The 25,533-nt window shown below is 47.8% G+C and overlaps 1 protein-coding gene across 2 annotated transcripts in view; it reads left to right on the top strand.

The window, feature by feature from the left end:
• Nucleotides 1-4,569: 4,569 nt before the first annotated feature.
• Nucleotides 4,570-25,533, top strand: part of SEZ6L2 (seizure related 6 homolog like 2) — a 69,569-nt gene continuing 48,605 nt past the window's right edge. For both annotated transcript variants that reach the window (XM_060256807.1, XM_060256806.1), the window contains exons 1-9: nucleotides 4,570-4,793; nucleotides 10,237-10,464; nucleotides 11,119-11,436; nucleotides 13,385-13,518; nucleotides 15,600-15,792; nucleotides 17,832-18,017; nucleotides 18,877-19,048; nucleotides 19,465-19,628; nucleotides 22,826-23,020. In XM_060256807.1, coding sequence (XP_060112790.1) covers nucleotides 4,721-4,793; nucleotides 10,237-10,464; nucleotides 11,119-11,436; nucleotides 13,385-13,518; nucleotides 15,600-15,792; nucleotides 17,832-18,017; nucleotides 18,877-19,048; nucleotides 19,465-19,628; nucleotides 22,826-23,020 — 1,663 coding nt within the window. In that variant the 5' untranslated portion in view covers nucleotides 4,570-4,720. The remainder of the gene's footprint in view (nucleotides 4,794-10,236; nucleotides 10,465-11,118; nucleotides 11,437-13,384; nucleotides 13,519-15,599; nucleotides 15,793-17,831; nucleotides 18,018-18,876; nucleotides 19,049-19,464; nucleotides 19,629-22,825; nucleotides 23,021-25,533) is intronic.

Genomic DNA, 25,533 nt, shown 5'->3' with positions numbered 1-25,533 from the left:
TTAAAAAAAACAAATTCTGGGAATAACAGTCCCCACAAGACCAGCACAGGGAAAGGTTAGGGAATTATTTTTTGGCACATGGGAAAAAGAAACACACACGTACCATATAAATGACTGATCACCGTTTGCATCATTATGCATCTCTCTTTGCCTTGACACCAAAGTTAGTAAATGCAGCTCCTACAAGAGCTAAGAAACGAAGGGAAAACCTTGCGCCACCCTCCTTAATTCTGTCCCTCCTTCCAGTGGCTCCCTCAGCTCTTGCCCTCTCTTTCTCTGTCTCCAGGTGACTTCTGTGGTAGAGGAGAAGAGCTTGCAAGCCTCCCTACATTCGCTCCTTCCCTGTTTCGCACATGGCTAAAATAGTTGCCTATTTGGTGCCAGTTTGGTGTAGTAGTTAAGTGTGCAGACTCTTATCTGGGAGAACTAGGTTTGATTCCCCACTCCTCCACTTGCACCTGCTGGAATGGCCTTGGGTCAGTCATAGCTCTGGCAGAGGTTGTCCTTGAAAGGGCAGCTGCTGTGAGAGTCCTCTGAGCCCCACCCACCTCACAGGGTGTCTGTTGTGCGGGAGGAAGATAAAGGAGACTGTGAGCTGCTCTGAGACTCTGAGCTTCAGAGTGGAGGGCGGGATATAAATCCAGTATCATCTTTTTCTTCTGCCTATGGGTCAGAGCTCAGAGGCTGGCTGATGCTAAATATGCTTACTTGAAAGTAAACCTGCATTAAGTTTCTCCTTGACCTTTGGGAGTCACATAATATGTATGAAAGAGCTGCATGTGACTCCCAAGCCACAGTTTGGCCACTCCTGGGCCAGGCTTATCTAGCAAGCGAGTGAGATAGGGATGAGATGGTAGAAATCTGCTGATGGGGCAGGGATTAGGAAGGACTGTACCACCTCAGGCTGTCAAACAGATTTTGGAATGCTCTCCTCTGCTAAATCTTCCTTCCAAACAGAAAACCAGCAGAGTAAGAGTGGGGGTAGAATATTCTCCTTCCTGTGAGGTATTTTGTTTTCATGGATTTTTGGGGGGGTTGTAAAAATGAAGCAACATTCATAGCTGGAATCCCCTAGTCTGAGTGGTACAGTCTGTTCTACCTCCTCAGCCTTGTAACCAGTGTTCCCTCTAAGATGAACAAAGCAGGAGTCAAGTTTCACCTTTAAAACCAACCAAGTTTTATTGCGAACGTAAGCTTTCGTGTGCTCTCTAAGCACACTTCATCAGACGAGGGGATCAGGTATTGTCTGATCCCCTTATCTGATGAAGTGTGCTTAGAGAGTACACGAAAGCTTACGTTCTCAATAAAACTTGGTTGGTCTTAAAGGTGAAACTTGACTCCTGCTTTGTTCAACTGCTTCAGACCAAGACGGCTGCCCTCTTGGATCCCTCTATTAATGTGAACTAGCTCACAGTGTTTTAACCTCCAGCTCACACATTTTTGCCTTAGCTCAGGAAGAATGGCCCCAGAGCAAACTAATTTATGCAGTAGCCAAATTGCTTTCTCACAGCTTTAATGGCAGTAGCTCATGAAGAAGAGTTTTTGCTCCCAAGACTCCACAGCTTAGAGGGAATATTGTAACCACCTTATCCCCACCTTGCTGGTTTGCATGTGTGAATCTGGCTTCAAGCTGACATGCCATTAGGGACTCACTGCTGCCTCATGCAAGCCAGGAACCCACCCCACACTCGCATAGTGGCATGAGGTAGGGGCAATGCTTGTCATGGTAGACAAGGGGTGCTTGGCAGGAGCTTCTGCTCTCTTGCTGCTTTCACCTTGTGGAACTGCTGATAGACTTCTACAGAAACTCCAAGTTCCCTGGGACAGAGCATGAAAGAAAACCCACATTACCCTTCCCAGGACCTCTTGCACAGCACCCAGCCCCAAAACTCTCCACCAACACAACCCCAAACATAGCCACCTCCCTGTGAATTGCCCTTAGCGACTTCCCTGCCAGCTTCTGGTACCTTGCGTAGCAACTGCCTGGCAACCACAGTGCCTCCCTTAGCAACCACCCTCCCATAGCAACTGTTGTGAAGGAAGGTTGCTGGAGCCTTTCTGCTATGTCCACAGTAACCCTCCCCTTCCTCTATCGCTCCATCCCCAAACCCCCTTGTCCATAGCCCTTTGCACAAATTCTCTTCCCTCCTCAATCCATCCATGTCAGGAACTGCCAGGCTTTTTTGCCCTGATCCTCTTTCTTGTTCAGCATCTTGAACATCCCTGGAGGAAAGAGGGCAGCTCCTTGCTGAGGGCTCTGTGTGTGTGTGTGTGTGTGTGTGTGAGTGTGAGATCTTACCTAGATGTTATAGATGGAAGGGAGGTCTCACTGCAATGAGGAGAGACATATGGGTGTGGGGTTGAGGGGAAAATGGCCACTAGAAATGATAGAAAGGAAGGCAAAAGTAAAAACAGCTTGGTAAACAACAGACAATAACTAAGGCTGTATTTTTCCTGTACAGCATATTGTTGGAACTCTCTGTCTGGGGCAGTGATGCTCTGTATTTTTGGTGCTGGGGCGGGGGGGGGGGGGAGCACAGTGGGAGGGCTTCTAGTGTCCTGGCCCCACAGATGGACCTCCTGATGGCACCTGTTTTTTTTGGCCACTGTGTGGAACAGAGTGTTGGATTGAATGGGCCATTGGCCTGATCCAACATGCCTTTTCTTATGTTCTTATGTCTTAAAAGAATCTGGGCTTTAAAACAAGAAAAAGAAACCCTGGAGCATTGCACAATATGCAGGCGTGCTTTGGCCTAGATCGGGGTGGCCAAACTATGGCGTGGGAGCCACATGTGGTTCTTTCACACATATTGTGTGGCTTTCAAAGCCCCCACTGCCCTGTCAGTCAGCTTGGAGAAAGCATTTCTCTCTTTAAATCACTTATCCAAGCCAGGCCAGTGGCAACTTGGAGAATGCATTTAAAGTTAAATTGATTTCTTTCCACTGCGCCCTCCTCTCTCCACCTTCCTTCCTTCCTTCCTTCCTTCCTTCCTTCCTTCCTTCCTTCCTTCCTTCCTTCCTTCCTTCCTTCCTTCCTTCCTTCCTTCCTTCCTTCCTTCCTTCCTTCCTTCCTATGTTCCCATCTTGTGGCTCTCAAACATCTAACATTTATTCTGAGTGGTTCTTACATTACGCAAGTTTGGCCACCCGTGGCCTAGATGGCGAAAGTGTATCAAGATTTGGGGGCCTGGACTACGCCTGCAAGGTCTGAGGCCTGCTCTTAAGCTGGCCCAGAGAGAACGGTGTGTGCTGACTAAAGCCCTTTGCTTTGGCTTGGATGCTTGCCCTGAATTTGCAAGGTGATGACTTCTTCCATACTTGGCAGGTGCCACATTGCTTTTCAACAAATGGATGAAGCTAGGGGCCCTGTTGTGTTTGGAACCCAGACATTTTGCAGCTCCAAACACCGCCTAAGCGCTCACCATTAACTTTTGTGCAATCAAGCAAAATGGGCTTCTTTTCATTTGTTTCCTCTCCAAATTCTAGTCCTCAGGGGATTTGCAAATGACTCCATTGGCAGGTTTTTCTCCCCTCAAACAAAAGCCTTCGTGCTCAGGTTGTGCGAGGAAACTGAGAGTGCTAAGTTGTTGTTTTGTAAATTGAAAAGCTTGCCTTTTTACCTCAGGGCTGTGGTACATGCCAGACAGAGGTTTTGTGTTCAGGGCAAGTAACGGGTTTTCCTTGGCTGCCTTGGCAAATCGTACCGAGCTCGGGTGGGGGTGGGGAACCCACAGTCGACATTCTGCAAAAAGGCTAGCCGAGGAGCCCAGAGCCCAGCGCCCAGCTGCGTAGGTTTTGCCCAGGCACACGCTGCCGTCACTTGCCTTGCGTTTGTCAAGGCTGGCTAGATATAGAGAGGGAGAGAGAGAAAGAGACCAGGTTTCCCCCCATTTATTTATTTTTTTAAAACGACAGTTTCCAGCTTATTGGAATGATTCCTGTTTTATTCTTTGCAAAGGAGCAGACGTATTGCTTTGGCAAAGCTGGGGCGGGAGAAATTGCGGGCTAGGGACAATACATTGAACACTCCTTGGAACGACAGGAATCTATAGGTGACTTTTATTTAAAGTGGGCGAATAGAAGCCGGGGTGGGGGGGGAGCTTGCCTACAGGTCCTGCCGGCGAGTTTCTAGGTAGCACATTTTGTTTTGCGGAAAGACAGCTCGTTCCTCCTGGCGAGAGACCCCAGAGCCGGTGCCTTTTTTGATATGCAAAGCGCTCCCACCCCCCAGTCTCTTCACCGTATATTTCCTCTGTCCAAGTGAGCTTAGGTGGTTGGATCCTTTTGACCAGCCGTGAGAGAGGGGAAGAGAGACTGCGAAAGGGGGGCCTCGACGCAAAAATGAAGCGGGGTCTTGCTGCCTCGTCTTAAAAAAAGGGGGGGGGGAGAATTTTATATGAAGAAAGAGATCTATAGCATTTTTCATTGAAGAGAGAGAGAGAAAGATTAAGTGTTGTAGGTTTTGCAAAAGAGCAAGAATTCATACGCAGCAGGGCTTTGTTCTCCAGAGACAGTCAGTTGCATATTTCTGAAATATAGCCTCCAAAAATCCTTTCCAAAGTGGGGTGAGGGGGACAAAAAAAAATACAGGCAGAGCCGCTGCAAAGGAATCTACTGCGTTTTCATTTGCAAAGCAGACTCCTGACTCCACGGCTCCCTTGCCTGGCAGGAGAAGGAAATAGCCAGGCGAGGTATTCTGCAGGTCTAGAAGAAATCCAAAATGGGCTGTTGGGAAAAAGCCGCGTCCAAAATGCTCGTCCTTCTGTTGCTTTGTTCCGTTCCTCCGCTCCAAGGTAAGCGGGCAAAGGGGCTGGGGTGGCTCCCGAAACGGAACGGGCTTGTTGCATTTTGCTTGCAAAATAGAGAGTGTTTTTAGCGCTGGAGGCGGGGGGAGGGGGGGAATGGTGAAAGCAAATACATTTCCCACTCCCAGGCACAGAGTAAATGGCAGGTTGGGTATGTGGTGGACCTGGTGTTGCAGACTTTGAAACATGCATTTCTGAATGTGCCATTTGGAAATAATACATACATATATATATTGTCTTCACTGCATGAGGACCAATCTGTTTTAATACAGCAATGGCAACGAGGTTGGGGAGAGAGGGTAAGGGTGTCAGGATTGGAGGTGCTTGCCAGTGATGTTTTAAAGATGAGGGGATGGAAAATTGGGTGCCCAGGGCTGAGGGGGGGGGGGGTACCCTTTTTGAAAATGCGTAGCAGGGAGGAGAGACCAGAGGAGCTGAATGCGCCAATCTGGGGTGCTGCTAGGAGGAAAAACGGTGATGAGGTTTAAAAAGATGACAGAGGTGGTGTAGAGAGCGTGATCTTTAATTTTGCTTCTTAGTATGTTTCCCTTCAACCCTGTGAAGGGAAACAGATTTGAAAAGGAGAGATGGCTGAGAAAGTAGGGGTTGTCAGTCATACTGTCGCAGAATATGTTGCCAGAGAAGCAGAAATGAGGAGCTCATCCTAGGGTGGGAAGGGGGGTTTATTGATATGAGTACCACACATGGATTGGGAGGAAAGTGGTGATGGATTTTGCAACATGGAGGTCACAGAATCAGGGTGCAAAGAGATGTTACTGGGTGCCACGGAGAAAAGGAGCTGTCGAAAATGTGGGTGTATGCAAAGGGAAAAAGATTCAGGAATCACACATTTAAAGGAGGCATAATTCTGTGCAGCATAGAATCCCAGCCCAAGAGAACTGGCCATTAATAAAAGAAGGTGGGTTTTTTGGTACAGGATTAGGAAAAGGAGATGCCCAATTGAAAGAGATGGGCTCATGATAAGTGTGCAGCATCCTATGCTTTGGGGGAGGGTAGAATGCAAGGTTACAAAAGGAAGGAGAGAGCTGCTCCGAATGACAAGAAGGGAATGGATGGGAAGGAGATGCTATCACATAATCACTCTAGTGAAGCTTTGCAAATGTGCTTGCTGGTGTGGTATGATGGGGGTGGGCATATTTTGAGGTGCAAAAGCCTGGGCATATTTTGAGGTGCCGGGGTGGGGGTGGGCAGGAGGCTGCAGGCTCAAGGCCCATCAGGCAATAAAGTATTGTGGGAGCAGAGAAGGAAGACATGGGGTGACAAAGATGCCGTGGGGCAGAATGGTGGTGGAGGGTTGTGTGGAAGGCTGGGCCTAGAAGAGAATTAAGCAGCAGAGGAGTTATAAACAAAGAATGTCCCTGCAGGAACTGACAAAATGAGAGGGAGGAATTTTTCCAGATCTTCCTGGGGTTTGGAGCTTACTGTGCCCCCCTCCTGTCCCATTTTGAAAGTGTGCCCCCCCTTTAATTTAGGGGGAAAGTAAGCAACATACCCCACACACACATACACGCACGTGCGTGCAGGTCCCAAGGACATGCGGAACGTGTGCTGTGAGATCATAGTGATATTTTCCACAAACGTGTCTCTTTTGCCATTTCACGAGGGGGCGGCTGCCCCACCCCAGAGACAGCTGTTTTTTAAATTTTGAGCTGCTGGCTGGTTGAGTGGATGAGGGGTTGGGTGGGAACATTCAGAAATAGTTGGTTCAGCAAGGCTTTCTATTCAGTGGGGGTAGAAATTTGCTGTTTTACATGGAGTGGTGGTGGTGGTGAATGGCTGGGCCCACAAGGCCTACGAGGCAGCTGGCCTTCTTAATGGAGCGAGTTCAGAGCAATTAATGGCTCGCCAGCAGCTGCCAGGATCTCACACGCTGGCAGTCGCCTGTGGCGGCCACGGCTGTCACTGAGGAACTTGTCACATCAAGGCTATGCGAGTGATGTGCCCATCTCATCTAGACCTTTCAGCCATTCAGTTGCAGACTCCCCTCCTGTCCCACCCCAGAGCTGCCTTTTAGCGGCTGCCAGCATCCTTCAGCCAGCACCCTGCATCTTAGCCGCAGGCATGTTCCCAACACCCCCCCCCTCCCCGTGCACATTTGCCCCCCTCCCAGCACCAAGGCTAAGCTTAATGTGTAAAATATGGAGCTAAGTGACGCAGCCTTCTGCAGTAAAACAAGGGAGGAGGGAGGCTGGCATTCACAAAAATCACTTAACGCACATTATGACTTCCCTGAGGTGTTTTCAACTCTCCTTTTCCTCCACAAGATCTTACAACACAAATCTGTTGCCTCTTTAGCACACTGTAGCCACCCAGTTTTGCTGACAGGATTGATTTAACACAAATTAGTGTTAAATACTTAAGCCTCCTATTTTTGTTAAACTCACCTATGACCAATGAATTGTTATTTTAATTAACACTCTTCAATTGTCCCCCCCCCCCAAGTTCATATTACCCGGGTGGTTTACAACAAATGGGTGGATTTTTCCTTAGTCAAAGGGTTTAGTAAGTGGAGTGGTAGAGATATGGCTACATTTTGAAGTGAAAACACTTCTAGTTAATTCAGTATTGAGCAGAAAACCCAAGATCATCACAGGATCGTGGGAGCATATATTGAATGAATGGGGAAAATCTACCTTTACACACTGTTAGTGGCAACTCTGAACACAAATGTGATTAATGCTATAATTTTAGGAAGAAGGCCCATTGAACTCAACATGTTAATTACTGCTTAAAAAGAGCAAGCAGATAAACACCTTTTTCTGGTTTAATTAACCCGGTGAACTAGGAGAGTGAAATTGCGGGGGATGGGATGGGGAGTGATTGTTAGGTCAAAATATTCCACACTTTAAGGTGCCAGCATCCAATTATTAGGGTCTTAAAGAGCAGGGAAAATATTTTCTGTTCCATAATGCTGCTGTCAAATTTATTGGTATCTATAGGTTTTATTATTGATTCAGGTTTCAATACTGTTTGTGTATGCTGTGAACCGCTCTGGATCCTTTGTTGAGGAGATGGTGTGAGTAATAAATTGAATAAATAAAACAAATACATAAAATGTAGATGTCTGTGCAATCAGATGGCTGGGATTTATATCCTGGAGGTGAGGAGAAGGCAGCTGGACATGTTACATATGTATCTCACATTCCTGCAGAAGCCAGACCTCAGAGAAGGAATACTGTGCCATTTGGGGCCTAGGCGGGAAGTGGCTGCATGCTTTTATATGACCACAGATTGGTGGTAATGGTGCCTCTTTCCTGTCTCACCTGCCATGTCTGTAAAGTGACATCTGACCCCCCTGCTTCTACTTCCTTGATATCCAAAACATAATCTGAATAGAGAGGCCGTGTGTGCCAGTCCTCACTCCTCAGCTTTGCTGCCCCTCAGGCCTGTCTTTGTGGGCACTGCATAACAGAGCCCTAAAATAAGCTCAATTAGCAGGCCTAACTGCACTGGTCCGTGGCTCAGCTGTTAGAGGGAGGGCATGATCCCAGAGTGGTTGTCTCACTTCATTTATAAAAGAATAGTCTCTTCCTAAAATGCGGGGGGAGGAGGCAGTTGTGTCTTGGAGGCCTAGATAAGTACATATGCAGTGCCCTGCCTAAAATAAGGTTGCTAGATTTCGAAGTCTGGCTTGAGGGAGACCCAGGTTCAAATTCTTATTCTGACATGGGAATTTGTTGGGCCAGTGATCTTCTCTAACCCCAGCCTGTGCCACAAGGATGTTGTGAGGATAAAATAAAGGAGGAGAAAATGATGTTGTTTGCTGCTTTGGGTCACCATTGACGGAAAAAGTGGGGTATAGAGCCGGCAGGGTTTCCAGGTGAGACCTGGGGATCTCCTATTTTTACAGCTGATCACCAGCTAGCACAGATCTGTTCCCCTGGAGAAAATGGCTGCTTTGAAGGGTGGACTCTGTGGCATTGTACCCTGCTGAGGCCCCTCCCCTCCCCAAACCCTGCTCTCTCCCAGATCCACCCCTAAAGTCTCCAGGTATTTTCCAGCACAGACCTGACAACCCTAATATCTGGTCAAATATCAGATCAAATGCAAGGTTTTGGTTTTGACTTTTAAAGCCGTATGCAGCTTGGGACGGACATATTTGCAGGACCGGCTCACCCAATATGTCCCTTGAAGGGCCTTATGCTCTTTAGAGCAACATCTGCTGGTGATCCCTGGTCCAAAAGAAGTCTGCTTGGCCTCAGCCAGAGCCAGAGGTTTCTCAGCTCCGACACCAGCCTGGTGGAATACTCTCCCAAGTGACATCCAGGCCCTGTGGGATTTAATGCAATTCCACAGGGCCTGTAAAATGGAGATATTCTGCTAGGCCTGTGATTGAGACAGCAGTAAACTATCTACGTTGGCCTCCCGTGCCTTGTTCCATCCACTGTTCCATCTACTGTGACCTGTTCTGTCTACTGTGGCCAACTCCCTTGTCTATGTTATTCCATCCGTGGCACACATAGGCTGGGGTCATTACACGTGTCCAGGGCCTTTTTTGTAGAAAAAGCCAAGCAGGTACTCATTTGCATATTAGGCCACACCCCTGATGCCAAGCCAGCCGGAACTGCGTTCCTGCTTTAAAAAGAAAGCCCTGCTTGTGCCATAGATCGCTAGTTTGGTGTAGTGGTTAAGTATGCGGACTCTTATCTGGGAGAACCAGGTTTGATTCCCCACTCCTCCACTTGCACCTGCTAGCATGGCCTTGGGTCAGCCATAGCTCTGGCAGAGGTTGTCCTTGAAAGGGCAGCTGCTGTGAGAGCCCTCTCCAGCCCCACCCACCTCACAGGGTGTCTGTTGTGGGGGAGGAAGGTAAAGGAGATTGTGAGCCGCTCTGAGATTCTTCGGAGTGGAGGGCGGGATATAAATCCAATATCATCATCATCATCATCATCATCATCATCATCATCATCTATCTATTGGCAATTAATTAGGTATGTGATGTTGTAGGTTTTAATGATTTATTTGTTTTTATGCTTTATCTATGTTGATTGTTTATGTTTAGACTTGTATCATGTGCTGAACCTGCTGTGCAAGGAATGAGGGCTAGCAATTGGATACAATAAATAAATAAATGATTGTTAACTGTTCACATTCAAAGATACCATGTGGTACAATTCCTAGTGGTACGTGGAAGCACTGCCTTTAGTAAAGTACTAATATTCAATATGGCATCGCAAGCCCACTCCCTGTGAGTCTTGGGGTGTAAATTGCTGGGGACCTGGTAATCCTACTTGCCCTGGTGCCCAGATCTGCAAGCATAATAGGTTTATTGGAGATATAAGGAGGAAGATGTAAGATCTGAGTTGGGCAGACTGCTTGGACATGATTTGTTGTGCCTTTATTACATTTGCAGCTTTTCTGAGGGACATGGGGCTGAGAGGTCTCCCTTAACCCCTTTCCCCCCTTGCAGGCTTGCCCCTCTGGGAAAACGATGATGTGATCCCCGCCACCCCCTCCCCTCAGCTGGAGGCCCTGTCTTCAGAAGCCATGGCTGGACCCAAGGAGGAGGACCTGGGGGTCTCTGCTGAGGTCAGGGGATCCTTGCCCCCAAATCCTGAAGGCCTCTCTGAGCTGCTGCAGGGAGCCCTGCTGAGGAAGGAATTCCTGGGGGATGAACTGATGGAGGAGCCCATTCCTGGTGAGAGAAAGAGAAGCATGTGGGGGACATGACTCTGGTGGCATGGGGTGCATCGTGTGTGTGTTCTTTCTGTGGAAACAACTGAGGCAAAGTAAGGAAGCAGTAGAGAGAATGGTTCCCAGTCACTGGCTGGAGGATTATTGAAAGGAAGTATCAGTTGTTGACTGGGGGAAAAATATTTCTAATGTTTATATTATCAGGGATAAATATATAAAGTATTTGTGCATGGCTTTTCTAACAGAGAAGCGCTCAAGCAAAAGGAACGGTGGTCCAGTTTGGTGTAGTGGTTAAGTGCGCGGACTCTTATCTGGGAGAACTGGGTTTGATTTCCCACTCCTCCACTTGCAGCTGCTGGAATGACCTTGGGTTTGCCATAGCTCTCTTAGAGTTGTCCTTGAAAGGTCACCTTCTCTCTCAGCCCCACCTACCTCACAGGGTGCCTGTTGTGGGGGAAGAAAATAAAGGCGATTGTAAGCCATTCTGAGACTCTGACATTTAGAGTATAAGGTGGGGTATAAATCCAATTTCTTCTTCCTCTTCTTCTTTGTGGGTAGTGGTGGGGCTACAGCCACAGAAGAGCTTTCCTTTCGACCACCCTTAATCCTCACCTCCTTTCTGTACTTCTCTCCCCCCACCACCATCATATTGGACCAGGAGGCAGCCCTTCCACCCTGCCTCCCTTCCATCCTCCCATCCAGCACCTGGAGGGCGGGATGGTCCCCGAGACCTCAGAAGCCGCAGCCACCGGCCCATCGCCACTGACCACCGCAGCGCCTCCCACTGGCTTCCTTCTCACAACCCCACCAGCCTCCACGGCTGCTGCTCCCCCACGCCTCCCGCCGCCGCCGGATGAGGCCGGTTCTGCCAGCCAGCACATTTCAGCCACCACTGCAGCTTTCATCCCTGAGGGTGATGAGGAGACCACCACCACCTTGATCACCACCACAACCATCACTACGGTGCACACGCCTGGTAAGCAGGAACAGTGGGGTGGGCTGGGAAGACCCAGAGGGCGGTTACTGTTAGAGGGCCTTACCTTTTGATGGGTAGCACTCCCACCCTACAAGTTAGGGTTGCCTCGTCTGTTTTGGGAAATACCTGGAGACTTTGGGGGTGGATCTGGGAGAGGGTGGGGTTTGGGGAGGGCAGGGGCCTCAACATGGTCCAATGCCCAGTGTCGGATTAAACCCTGTGGAGGCCTCTAGGCAGTCAAAATCTCATGGATCCCCTTGCGAACTATCTCAGAGTCAGAGCGACTGCCCCCACCACCCATGGCCCCTGCTGCAGCCTACAGGCACCTTCTCAAAAGTCCCTTTGACAAAGCTGCAGGGGACAGCAGGGGTGCCACAGGGCTCATTACTGGGTCCCATGCTCTTTAACTTGTTCATTAAGGATCTGGAGTTGGGAGTGAGCAGTGAAGTGGCCAAGTTGCAGATGACACTAAATTGTTCAGGGTGGTGAGAACCAGAGATGATTGTGAGGCACTCTAAAGGGATCTGTTGATGCTGGGTGAGTGGGCGTCAACGTGGCCGATGAGGTTCAGTGTGGCCAAGTGCAAAGTAATGTACATTCAGGCCAAGAATCCCAGCTGCAAATATAAGTTGATGGGGTGTGAACTGGCAGAGACTGACCAAGAAAGAGATCTTGAGGTTGTGGTAGATAACTCACTGAAAACGTCAAGACAGTGTGCGATTGCAATAAAAAAGGCTAATGCCATGCTGGGAATTATTAGGAAGGGAATTGAAAACAAATCAGCCAGTATCATAATGCCCCTGTATAAATCGATGGTGCGGTTTCATTTGGAGTACTGTGTGCAATTCTGGTCACCGCACCTCAAAAAGGATATTATAGCATTGGGAAAAGTGCAGAAAAAGGCAACTAGAATTATTAAAGGTTTGGAACACTTTCACTATGGAGAAAGGTTAAAATGCTTGGGGCTCTTTAGCTTGGAGAAATGTTGACTGCAGGGTGACAGAGGTTTACAAGATTATGCATGGGATGGAGAAAGCAGAGAAAGAAGTCCTTTTCTCCCTTTCTCACAATACAAGAACTCGTGGGCATTCAAGGCAATTGCTAAGCGGTCAGGTTAAAACGAATAAAAGGAAGTACTTCTTCACCCAAAGGATGGTTAACATGTGGAATTCACTGCCACAGGAGGTGGCGGCGGCTACAAGCATAGCCAGCTTTAAGAGGGGATTAGATAAAAATATGGAGCAGAGGTCCATCAGTGGCTATTAGCCACAGTATATATGTGTGTGTGTGTATATATGTGTGTACACACACACACAGAGACATATTGGCCACTGTGTGACACAGAGTGTTGGACTGGATGGGCCATTGACCTGATCCAACATGTCTTCTCTTATGTTCTTATGACAGGCATAGAGAGACAAACTTGGTGATGTTGACAGTTGTAGCCGCATCAGGCAGGTCAGGCAAAGAGTGGCTCAGTTGCTGGCTAGGAGGGTTGCAAGCAGGGGGGAAATTGGGGGGGGGAGCTGGCCCAGGGCCCCTAAAGGTGTGGGAGCCCTTAGGCCAGTGCCTACGTGGCCTAATTGTTAATCCAGCCTTGCCAATGCCACAGAGTCCACCCTTCAAAGCAGCCATTTTTCTCCAGGGGAGCTGATCTCTGCCAGCTGGAGATCAGTTGTAAAAGTGGGAAATCTCCAGGCCCCACCTGGAGGCTGGCAATCTATCAGGTAGTGATGGGAGAACTCTTGGGATTACAACTGATTTCCAGGTTCCCCTGGAGAAGAGAAAGGTGGAAAGTGGACACTGTGGCGTTATACTCCCCTCCCGTTCCAAACCCCACCCTTCTCAGGCTCCACCCCCCAAATCTCCAGCTTTTTCCAACCCAGATATGGCAACCCTATTTATGGGACTCAGAGATCTCAATGTTAACTGCCTCTGTTTCCCCCAGTACTTTGCAACAACAATATCACCGATGTGGAGGGCTACGTTGAGTCTCCGGATTATGCTGGTGCCACTTTCTACGGAGGCCTGGATTGTACCTACACGATTTCAGTTTACATGGGGTATGGGATAGAAGTACAGGTAAGTTGTGTGGATTGCTGGAGACAGAATTGAGAAGCTGGGGAAACTTGATGACCTGATCATTGTTTTTTAAGAAGAAAGAAAACGTTTGCTAGAGCTAGCTTAATAGCCACTCATTTCCCTGTCACCTTTGTGTTTTCTCCTCTGTTCCAATATGTTCTGTCACATTTTCTGTCCTCCAGGCAGAAAAAAGATAGCATGGCCATGTTATGGGCGAGCCTAGAATAGGCAGGACTCCCTCTCCAAGAACTTATCTAGGGGAGAGAAATAACCCAAGGCCTTTGGCTAACAGAGCATTCAGTCTTTATTGAGGATGGTCCTCTGCATGCCTGCAAGAGCAGAGCATGCAAGCAACCCAAACAGGACACAGAATCCTTCCTTTAAAGCAGCAGTCCCCAACCTTTTTGGCACCAGGGACCCGTTTTGTGGAAGACAATTTTCCCAGACTGGGGAGTGGGGGGGAGGTGATTGTTTTGGGATGATACAATTGTGCACTTTATTTCTATTAGTTTGGTGTGGTGGTTAAGTGTGCAGACTCTTACCTGGGAGAACTGGGTTTGATTCCCCATTCCTCCACTTGTAGCTGCTGGAATAGCCTTGGTCAGCCATAGCTCTCATAGGAGTTGTCCTTGAAAGGACAGCTGCTGTGAGAGTCCTCTCAGCCCCACCCACCTCACAGGGTGTCTGTTGTGGGGGAGGAATGTAAAGGAGATTGTGAGCTGCTCTGAGGCTCTGAAATTCAGAGTAGAGGGCTGGATGTAAATCCAATGTCGTCGTCGTCTTCTTATTACTACTACTATGACAACATTGTAATATATAATGAAATAATTATAAAACTCATGGCCCGGATGCTAACAGGCCCGGATAAGGATAAAGGATAGGCTAAAGTAGGTAAAAGGTCAGGGTCTAGGATTTTGATGAGTTCATCAGTTCTGTGCCCAAGCATAATTTTCTCTCTCTCTTACCTCTGCTCAGAGTACATTCTGCATTACAAAAAGACAAACAAAGCATGAAACTCTCCCCTCAAAGATAGATGGCACCAACTCTTGACTGAGATAATGTTGCAAAGGGAAGGGAATAGAGGTTTTAAAAAAACAGGCATGGAGTGGGGGAGGCAGGGTCAGGCAGGACACAGGAGCATCACATTTCTGAAATTTGGCAAACCAATGTAGGCTCATAATTATAAGATGTGAAATTCCTTAACAGACCACTGAGAATTGCTTGGAGAGCCAGTTTGGTGTAGTGATTAAGAGTGGCAGACTCTAGTCTGGAGAACTGGGTTTGATTCCCTGCTTTTCCACGTGAAGTCAGCAGGGTGACCTTGGGTCAGGCACAGGTCTCAAAATAGCTGTTCTCTCAACAGTTCTGGGAGAGCTCTCTCAGCCCCACCTACCCCACAGGGTCTCTGTTGTGGGGAGAGGAAGGGAAGGAGATTGTAAGCTGCCCTGAGCCTACGAGTGAAGGGTGGGGTATAAATCCAACTCCTCTTCTTTTTCTAGCGCTTTGTGTTGTGACAGCTGTAGAAGCTCAAATGTTTTATCTTGATGTAGTGTGCCTGAATGTGGCTGTGTTTGAAACTCCCCTGCTCTTGCTCTACGGAAAAACAATTTATCTTTTCCTGTCCCACAGATAGATTCAGGTGGGAAGGTGTGTCGGCCTGAAGCAGCAGGGCAAAGTTTGAGTCCAGCATCATCTTTAAGACCAACAACATTTAATTCAAGGTGTAAGCTTTTGTGTGCATTCACACTTCTTCAGGTACAGCCTGAAGAAGTGTGCATGGACACGAAAGCTTATACCTTGAATTAATCTTTGTACCATGGGGCTCAAGTTTTGGTACTCTGATTTTTTCTAATATTATTCATTGTATAGGCCCATAATGTCTTCTGTCTTACAGAATATGTTTACTTTTAACTTTGGGTTCTCAGAAAATTAAGCAATATTCAGGTTTGGCTGCTGGGGACAGGAGGCTGGTAGGTGAGTGAGGCTGAATAGGTCCTTGTCATTGAACAGGAACAAAAATAAAACGTGTGTGTCCACCTGGTTCTTTGTCTACTGGCCACTCTTTCATCTTTTACTCCCAGGTGCAGAGCCTGAATCTGTCCAAGGAGGACTCTCTCACGGTGGAGGGCCTAGGATTAGAGAAGCCCGTGGTCTTGGCCAACGAGTCCCTGATGGTCGAGGGACAAGTGATTCGCAGTCCTACCAACCAAGTCTTGATTCACTTTCAGAGCTACCATACCACTACCCCTGGAGTCTTCAAATTCCACTATCAGGGTAAGGAACAGCTCTTTCCCCTTTAAATGAAGGATGGAGCAGTTTCCCATACAGCGACTTACCACTCTGAGGAGAAACTAATAGGCTGGAGCAGGAGCAACCTGAGATTTTGAAAGGACCTGTTGGGCCTGGACCAGGAGCTCACAAGGCACTGCAAGACTCAGTGGATGCTGACCCATAGATGTAGGGTTGCCAGCCTCCCGCTGGGGCCTAAACTCTGGAGATATCCTGGAATTATAGCTGATTTCTCCAGATGACAGAGATCAGTTCCCCGGAGAAAAATGGCTGCTGTGGAGGGTGGACTCTGTGGCATTGGACCCTGCTGAGGCCCCTCCCCAAACTCTGCCCTCTCCAGTCTCTCTCCACCTCCCAAATCTCCAGGGATTTCTCAAGGCAGGGTTGGCAACCCCATTTAGGAGGTGTCATTTAGGGCAAGCAACAACCTCACTGTTTAAACCTACCTCTTCTCTGATTCATGTGTACAGTAGGTATGAATGAGGCTGATTTTCAGAGTAAAATGAGCAGGCCTGTAGGGTTGTCCCTCCATTCCCCCACTAGGGTTGCCAACTTCCAGGTGGCACCTGGGATCTCCTGCTATTACAATTGATCTCCGGACAACCAAGATCAGTTCCCCTGGGGAAAATGGCTGCTTTGGAAGGTGGGCACTAAGCAGGGATATCGAAATTTGTTACAAGGGACGGATCTGACATAAATGGGACTTTGTGGGGCTGGGCCATATGTATCATAAAATATAATGCCAGGTAGTCGAGATATAAACTTTATAATGGACATAGACAAACACAACTAAAGAGATATATTTTTAAAAAATTTAAAATAAAATATGCTTTAAATATTAGCACTCTTGCAATATTTTGTCTATTTAACAGTCTCAGATTTCTGACAACTCTTGCTCTGAGGCCAATAGAAGAAAGAGAAGCTTGACTCAGTAGCTCTGCTGTGTGATTGAGGGAGCCTAACAAAGCAAGCTCTCTCTCTGCAAGGGAGGAGCCTCAGCCAGTGGAGAAAATAGACTGATCGAAGCCACCAAGTAATATACTGTCTTTCAGTTTGCAAAAATACATTGCAAGGATTGCGTACAACACATAATGAACAATACAAGAATGATAAAGGTCGGCAGCCTTATTGTATTGTTTATTATGTGTTGTACACAATCCTTGTAATATATTTTTGCAAACTGAAAGACGGTGTATTACTTGGTGGCTTTGATCAGTCTACTAATTACACCAAGTGCCCTTCAGGTAGCAGTGGAGAAAATAGAGGCTTTGTTCATAGCTCCTGTGTGACTGAACAAGCCTGGCAAAGCAAGCTGAGATGCAGAAGGAAGCAAGAGAGAGGGAGAAGGAAACAAATGACAGTGAGTTGCTCGTGGGGCTGATAGGACCCCTCTGCAGGCCTTGATTTAGCCCTCAGGCCACATGTTTGACGCCCCTGCTCTATGCTGAGGTCCCCACCCCATCCCAAACTCCACCTTCTCCAGGGCCCATTCTGAAATCTCTAGGTGTTTTCCAACCTGGAGCTGGCAACCCTATTCCCCACCCTTCAGTGAGGAACTGTACATACTGGAGAACCCCATGAGGAGGACTTGTGAGAAACAAGAGCATCAAGCCTTTTGTTTGGTTGTTTTGTACTTTTCAGTTCTTAAGCTTAAGAAAATGCACTTGCAAACAAATTTGTAAAATAAACCCGTAAGGGATTCAAAGCAAAGGGACCAGAACATCTCCAGAAAAATGATACCTTTTGGTTTGTTTCTTAAAGCATAAATTTTGAAATTTTTCAAGACCAACTCAAGTTCCATCATAACTGTTTCAGGACAAGAATATTATAGTAAAGAAAGAAAGAAATATGCCCATCAGTTGCTGCCTGTTTTCTGCTTTCTTGATTTAAAACAATATATTGTCTTTTGGAATTTTTTTTAAATAAGTAAATAATTGAGGCAGGTTCTTTTGGGGGGGGTTTTTGTGTGGGGGGTGCTCTGGCTGAGATAAAAAAATAGTTCTTCATTCTTTCCCCAATTCTAGCTTTTCTGCTTAGCTGTGGCTTCCCCAGCCGGCCAGAGAATGGTGATGTCATGGTAACCGACCTCCATCCTGGAGGTTCTGCCACTTTCAAGTGTGAGTCGGGCTTCCACTTGCGAGGAGAGGAGACCCTCATTTGCCTCAATGTCAGCCGCCCTCGCTGGAGTGGCACCAGCCCCACCTGTGTGGGTGAGTGAGGGGGTCACAGGCTGGGGGGTTGTGTTGGCCTTACCAAAACAGGGAAGCAGAACAGGAATGGAAGGACTTGGCCATGTGGGGACAGATTAAAATATTGCACAAGATGGGCAGCTGCTTTCTATCTCAGAACTTTATGTCCCATCTTTCAGTGAAAAATTGGCTCCCAGAATGGCTCCCAAGAAACAGATTCTCATTAAAAAGACAAAGAAACTTCAGTACAATACAGTGTCATCCGGGGTTTTTTTTGTAGTAGGAACTCCTTTGCATATGCCACACACTCCTGATGTAGCCAATTCTCCAGGAGGATTGGCTACATCAGGCATGTATGGCCTAATATGCAAAGGAGTTCCTGCTACAAAAAAAGCCCTGAGTGTTATGAAAACTTAAGTGTAGTGTGTTGGTTAGAATGTCAGACTAGGAGTTGGGGAAACCTGGGTTGTTTGCCATGAAGCTGGTTACTGGGTGACCTTGGGATAGTCACTGTCTCTCAGCCTAACCTACCACAGGGCTGTAGTGAGGATAAATGAAGAAAGGAGAACCATATATCCCACCTTTACAGTACGAGCCAAATAACAGCATATGAGATTTCCACTCTCTCTTCTTCTGCAAAAACTTGTCTGAAGCAGCCCTGAACTCCAGAGGACAGCATCAGATGTGGACCTGGGGTTCACGCATTGGGTTTAGGTCAGCCTACATTCTTCCTTATCGAGTTTGGGACTAGGGATGGTTTACCTCACAAAATTGTCAGGGAGATTAGAACAAACACTGGAATGTAGTTGTGATATTTAAAAAAACACCACAGAATAATACATATTCATAACATTCACCCTCCCTTTATTTCTCACCCCAGCTTCTTGTGGAGGAACAATTCACAATGCTACTCGCGGGCGCATTGTAGCTCCTGAGGCACTGGGGGGGCCTCACGGTCGGAACCTGACCTGCCGCTGGCTGGTGGAGGCACCTGAGGGACAGCGGCTTCATCTGCACTTTGAGCGGGTGGCCTTGGATGAGGACAACGACAAGTGAGAGAGACCTTGGTGTGAAGGGGAAGGGAAGGTGAAAGCAGGGAAGAGGGGAAGTGCTGAGGGAATGATGAGTGGAACACAGCAGAAGTCGTGGTTGTAGCGGGAGAAAGGAGCAAGAGGAGAGGAATAGCTGTGGCAGGGGAGGCCTGAGGTGGGGATAGAAAGGAATGAGTTGAGATGGGGCTGGAGAGTCTGTGAATGTGGCAGAGGAGGAGCTAAGTGGGACAGAAGCTAGGAAGGGAAGACGGTGACTGGTGGGACGGGAGAGGTTGATGGAAGCTGTATAAGAGGCCAAAGGGTGAGGCAGACCTCAGAACATGAGATTGGCGCCGTTGTGCGAGGGAGGGGGCAGAGTGTGACGTGTGGAGGAGGGCATGGCCTCCATCGTCCATGGCCTTTTACCTTTCCCTCAGATTGATGATCCGCAGTGGAAGCAGTGCATTCTCCCCCATCACCTACGACTCTGACATGGATGACGTCCCCGAACGAGGGTTGCTGAGTGATGCCCAGTCTCTCATTGTGGAGCTGACCAGTGAGGGCCCTGCCACACCCCTCATCCTCAGCTTGCGCTATGAAGGTGAGAACGTCACTCCCCCCCGGCCACACCCTCAAACAGGCTGGGGGCTGGCAAGCAACAAACCCTCTCCTATTCTAATGATGGCCATTTCTGCTCTATGATTGGTCGGTATCATTCAGGCCAGTAAATGGACTAATTTGTGATTTGTGAGTGCACATTTAATACTGAAGAAATGACTCTAGTTTTTTGGGGGGAATCCAAACTATTTTAGTGGCATTTAGCGGACACGTGGAATTTAGTGGACACGTTCAGTTTTATAAAGAGAGTGAATATGCTAAGTCTGTTAACCATCGCCATTGTTTTAGGATTTTTGCAGAAGGATGCAATCTGCAAATTACAAGAAGTGTCCTGAAATTTGAAGGGTTTTTTTTACTAACCTAGTTAGGGCTGCTAAGCCCCCGGTCCAGGAGGGGGAATGGTTCCCAACCCGCCAGCCCACATTAGATCAGCGGGAGGAACCTCCTCCTACGTCGCAGGCGTGATGACGTCACCCAGAAGTGGCGGTGTTGCGCAGCGGCCCCTCTAGGCGTTTTGGGGAAAACTATGGTTTTCCCGGCTGCTTTAGCCATTTGGAAGGGGAAACTCTATGGTACTCCAGCTGCGTTCTCCAGCGCGAAAGTTCCCTGCTGAAGAACGCAGGGGACTTGGCAACCCTAAACCTAGTTTTGCTTTTGCCCTGACCTGGATGGCCCAGGCTAGCCTGATCTTGACGGATCTCGGAAACTAAGCAGGGTTGGCTTTATGAGTTGGAGAAATGATCTGTCCTTCATTGGGCTAAGGGCAGCGAGGCTTTTGACAGTGGGTAGCTGAGCTGGTCCTTCAGCTTGGAATGCTCTGTTGCTACACAAACTTAAGTTTGTAGTCGAGCCTCTGTGAGGGAAGAGTTAAAGCATCCAAACTACTGTGACCTGGTGAGGTCCAAGGGCTGCCCCAAAGCTTTTGTGGTCCCCCCTCCAGAGACACAGACGAACAGTGGTCCTTTTTCTAAAACAACAGTGGTTCTTTATTGATAACATCCTGGGTACTGGCAGATAATACGGACTTTGTAACATGTAAATTGGCTCTCAAGGAGCAGAGAGTTACTAGCAGGGCTTTTTCTGAGCAGGATTGCCAAGAACGCAGTTCCAGCTGGCTTGGTGTCAGAGGTGTGGCCTAATATGCAAATGAGTCCCTGCTGGGCTTTTTCTACAAAAAAGGCCTTGTTTACTAGGGGCTGCCTCTTTAACCTGGCAAAGGAATTTTGCTGGTTCTGGCTTCTACTATCTCTGCAGTGTTGCAGCTTGGGCAATGAAGTGAGTACCAAAGAAGCAGTCACGGAGGGGCTGGGGGAATGCTGAATTTCACATATTGCTCTGAACTAGTCAGCTCATCTGCCTCAGGCTTCTAGTTTTAGTAAAGCTTCTGGGGGGAAATGGCCCCATGGGAGAATATGTATTTAATCTGGCAAAGGTGGTAACATCACTGATCTGGTCCCATAGAAGCAGCAAGTCTGCTATTTATTGCATTGTACCGCGCTGGTGAAGTCTTGATGGGTGAGCAAATGGGATGTTCGGTGTGCAGTCCAGCTTCTCTAGGGGAAGGGGAAGTTGTCATTTTGTCTGGGCTTACAGTCTCACACCGCTGATGGCTAAGGACTTTGGTAAAGGAGGGGAGCTGACGGAAAGAGAAGCCAGGAGGCTGAAGGCGGGGAATGGGAAAAAAACTGAACAAGAGGAAGCCAGAGGGAGCTGAGACACAAAGTGATTAATCTGAGAGAGGGTGCTGAAGATATTTCACAGCAGTTAAGGCAAGGAAGGGCTGTTTGCTGTAGGGGGACTGGGGTGAGGGATACAGGAGTGCTAGGGAGGTTGATCAGGAAGGAAGTGGGATAAAGTAGGCCTGAGAAGCAGAAAGCCCACCGCTGCCCTAATTCAGGAGGGATGGGCCATGGCTCAGTGGTAGAGCATCTTCTTGGCAAACAGAAGGTCCCGGGTTCAATCCCAGGCATCTCCATTCAAAAAGATGAGGTCGTGAGTGACTTCATGCCACTTTACCTAAGATCAGTGTTCTCTCTAAGCTGGGGGTTCTTGTGGGCAAAAATTCTATTGTGTGAGCTACAAGCATTAAAGTTGTGAGCAAGCCTACATTTTATTATCATGTAAACCTAGCCTAGAGGAAGCATCTGTGTGTTTAGACTGAAAAGCTGTGAGCAGACCAGTGGAAATTGGTGCATATTTGCTCACATGTTCACACGAAAGGGAACCTTGCCTTATCGGAAAGTCCCTTGCCGGTCGGAGTAGACAGTCCTGACTTTGATGGTCTGATTCAGTATGTGTGGTCATCTGCTACATGTGAAACAGTGGTGGAGATAGATCCAGGTGGGCAGCCGTGTTGGTTTGAAGCATTAGAACAAAGCAGGAGTCCAGTACCACCTTTAAGACCAACAAAGTTTTATTCAGAATGTAAGCTTTCATGTGCTAGAAGCACACTTCATCCGACAATAGGGTGGAAGGGTAAGCAGCAGTGTTCCCTCTAGGCTGAGTTAGCGTGAGCTGGCTCACAGATTTTTAGCCTCCAGCTCACAGATTTTTGCCTTAGCTCAGGAAGGATGACCCCAGAGCACACTAATTGATGGAGCAGCTCACAACTTTAATGCCAGTAGCTCACAAAATAGAGTTTTTGCTCACAAGACTCTGCAGCTTAGAGGGAACATTGGTAAGCAGTCCTAAATATAGAGGAAGTAGGCAGTGCATTAGTATGCAAAATCATGGAAATGTTTTTAGCAGATTAAAAGTTGGGGTCTGGTGACAGCTAGTTTGTGTTGACTGGAGTGGTGGAGATACACAGCTGAAGAAAAGGAGGTGCCAAGGAAAACTGGAAGGGCAACTAAGGGAGGAGGAGGAAACCTTTGCATTTTCTGCAGGGTACTAAGGTGCTATCAGGTTACTAGGTTTGGCCGGGGGAATTCTGCCGCTTGTGGCTTCTGCTGTCATTGCAGTGGCATGCGGAGGCAGCAAGGACTCAGGATGCTGCGGCTGGATTTCAAACATTGACTTATCCAGCCAATTTTCAGGCTGCCGGCAGGCGTCTAATCACCAGTAGGTGTTTGGCTGCCTGCCACCTACTGGTCAAGTGTGCTATTGCAGGGGGAGGGGCCAGGCTATGCTGCTGCACCTGGAAAAGCTCTTTCCTGACTCCCCGGCTCCCCCTCCTGGCAGCTTTTGATGAAGACCGATGCTATGAGCCATTCCTGGCGCATGGAAACTTCAGCACGTCGGACCCGCTGTATCGCATGGGGACGGTGGTCGAGTTTGCCTGCAGCGCTGGATACATGCTCGAACAAGGGCCGTCTGCCATCGAGTGCGTTGATTCGAGAGACCCTCGCTGGAACGAAAGTGAGCCCACCTGCAAAGGTAACCCACCCTTAATTCCGACTCTCAGCTAGCTAATGTACAAGGAGTAACATAGCAGTGGGATTAATTTCTGTGCGGCTGCTTAGGCTCTTCATGGGAACGACTCTGTGCTTTCTAAGTGAAAGGATGATGAGTTTTGTTTCCTGCAGATTGTCTTGGGCTTGTTTGAAAGTGGCCTGATGCATCATAGATACCCTGGCCACGAGTGGCTTAGGGTTGCCAACCCCGAGGTGGCACCTGATCTCCTGATGGCCAAGAGCAGTTCATCTGGAGAAAATGGCTGCTCTGAAGGCTGGACCCTGTGGCATTGTACTAGAGTTGCCAATCCCCAGCTGGGTGGGAAACACACAGAAACTGCAGTGGAGACAGCAGCACACAAGAAAACACTGCATATAATACTTTATACACTTTACTTTTTCATTAATTCATACTTTACTTTTTAAATATATAAACAGTCCTTGAAAGAGACAGCTACTCATCCAATGTGCTCTGGTTGATCCAATGGACTTGCACCTTGAAGAGAATGAAGCTGTCTTCTAAGGTAGTGCTGCGGTATTTTGAGCCAAAAGGAAAAAAGTCTCTCACATGGAGGTACAGGAAGTCCTTCAAAGGAGCAGCAGACAGCTCTTCAGGTGGAGCAGGATGTCAACAGTGGCAGCATGCTTCTCCAAACCGAGAGTGCTGACTTGAAAATAGATAGAGCTGTAGCCTGCAGCACAAGGTTCCAGACATAATTGTGGCTTGATAGGAGTTTTCAAAAGAAACGTGCATGTAAACCTAGGCAGCATGTTGCCACTGTGCTCTACCTGAAGAGCTGTACGCTGCTGCTTTGAAGGACTTCCTGTGCCTCCATTTGAGAGACTCTTCTTTTGACTCAAAATTCCTTAGCACTACCTTAGAAGACAGCTTCATTCTCTTCACATTGCAAATCCATTGGATCAACCAGAGCACATTGAATGAGTAGCTGTCTCTTTTAAGGACTGTTTATTGAAGGACTGAGCCTTTAAGATATTTGTTTCGGAGTGTATGTGGCTGGTATAAGTAATTTGTTATTTCAGGTGCAGTTTATGTTACAAACTAGTACATTGGAAAGATAAAATATATTTTAAAAGTAAAGTATGAATATATAGTGTATATGTATTATGTATTATATGCAGTGTTATATGTATTATATGCACTGTTTTTTTGTGTGTTGCTCAATCCCCAGCTGGGGGCAGGGGATCCCCTGGTTTGGAAGCCCTCTCCTTCACTTCAGGGTCATCAGAAAGCGGAGGGGTGGAGGGAAATATTTGCTGGGCATTATACTCTGTGGAGACTGATTCCTATACTTGATCTGTGGGTATCTGGGGCTCTGGAGGGGGCTGTTTTTTGAGGGAGAGGCACCAAATTTTCAGCATAGCATCCTGTGCCTCTCCTCAAAATACCTCCTGAGTTTCAAAAAGTTCGGACTAGGGGATCCAGTTCTATGAACCCCAAAAGAAGGTGCCCCTTCCTTCATTATTTCCAAACGGAGGGAAGGCATTTAAAAGGTGCATTGTTCCTTTAAATGTGATGTCCAGAACTCCCTTCAGAGTTCAATAGTTTTTGTCACATCCTTGTTCCTGACTCTGCCCCCAAAGTCTCCTGGCTTCACCCCCAAAGTCCTCAGATATTTCTTGAGCCAGACCTGGCAACCCTACTTTGTACCCTGTTGAGGTCCCTCCAACAAACCCTGGCCTCCCCAGACTCCGCCCTTCCCAATCTTCAGGTAATTCCCAACCCAGAACTGGCAACTGTAGGGGAATGGAGTTGTTTTGTTTTTTGTTTTTTTAAAAGTGGAAGAAATAAATTATATGGAAAGGACAAAAATAAAGTCTGTAGAAAAGAAGAAGACGAAACCCTAAAGATGAGCAGACAATGCAATGAAAGGGAGTGTTCTCCCAAAGAACTGGGTGAAGGAATGCTCACCCTGGCCCTTGGAGTGCACATGGAGGGTTTTGGCTTTCCTGCCTGTAGCTGGAGGAAGCTTCATAGATCCCTTTGCTATGAAGGAGTTAATAACCTTCAGCTAGATTTAGCCAGTGGTCGTGGCTGCGGTACACTCCCCTGCAAACGGTGGCCCTTTGAGTGGGTCTTCCTTCCATGTCGATCATTTCAGACTGAGGACAGGATGTATGTATCAGTTCAGGGCGTCAGTTTCATAATTAACTGGTATTGGGAGATCGTGGGGAGCAGGGCCTACCTGATTTGCATCACACTGCAACATCACTTCTGACGCAGACTGCAAGCGATGTCTTTGCATCAGCATGACTCTCTAGAATTCATCCAAAATTCTCGGGCTTCACCATAGAATTTTTGATGAATCCTAGAGAACTGCAGCAATGCAAAATCATCGCTTTTGGCAGAACCAGAAACAGTGCTGTGGCATTGACGCAAAACTGATTCCCCTCTTCTACACACACACAAATTCACCTCCCCCCCCCCCCCCGCCTGAGTAGTAGCGGGGGACCATAGGTCCATAGTGGAAGACCTGG

The sequence above is a fragment of the Heteronotia binoei genome, chromosome 15, assembly GCF_032191835.1.
Source record: "Heteronotia binoei isolate CCM8104 ecotype False Entrance Well chromosome 15, APGP_CSIRO_Hbin_v1, whole genome shotgun sequence".
Lineage (NCBI taxonomy): Eukaryota > Metazoa > Chordata > Lepidosauria > Squamata > Gekkonidae > Heteronotia > Heteronotia binoei.
Note: the sequence above shows the minus strand (reverse complement) of the source record. Positions and strands in the feature narration are given on the sequence as shown.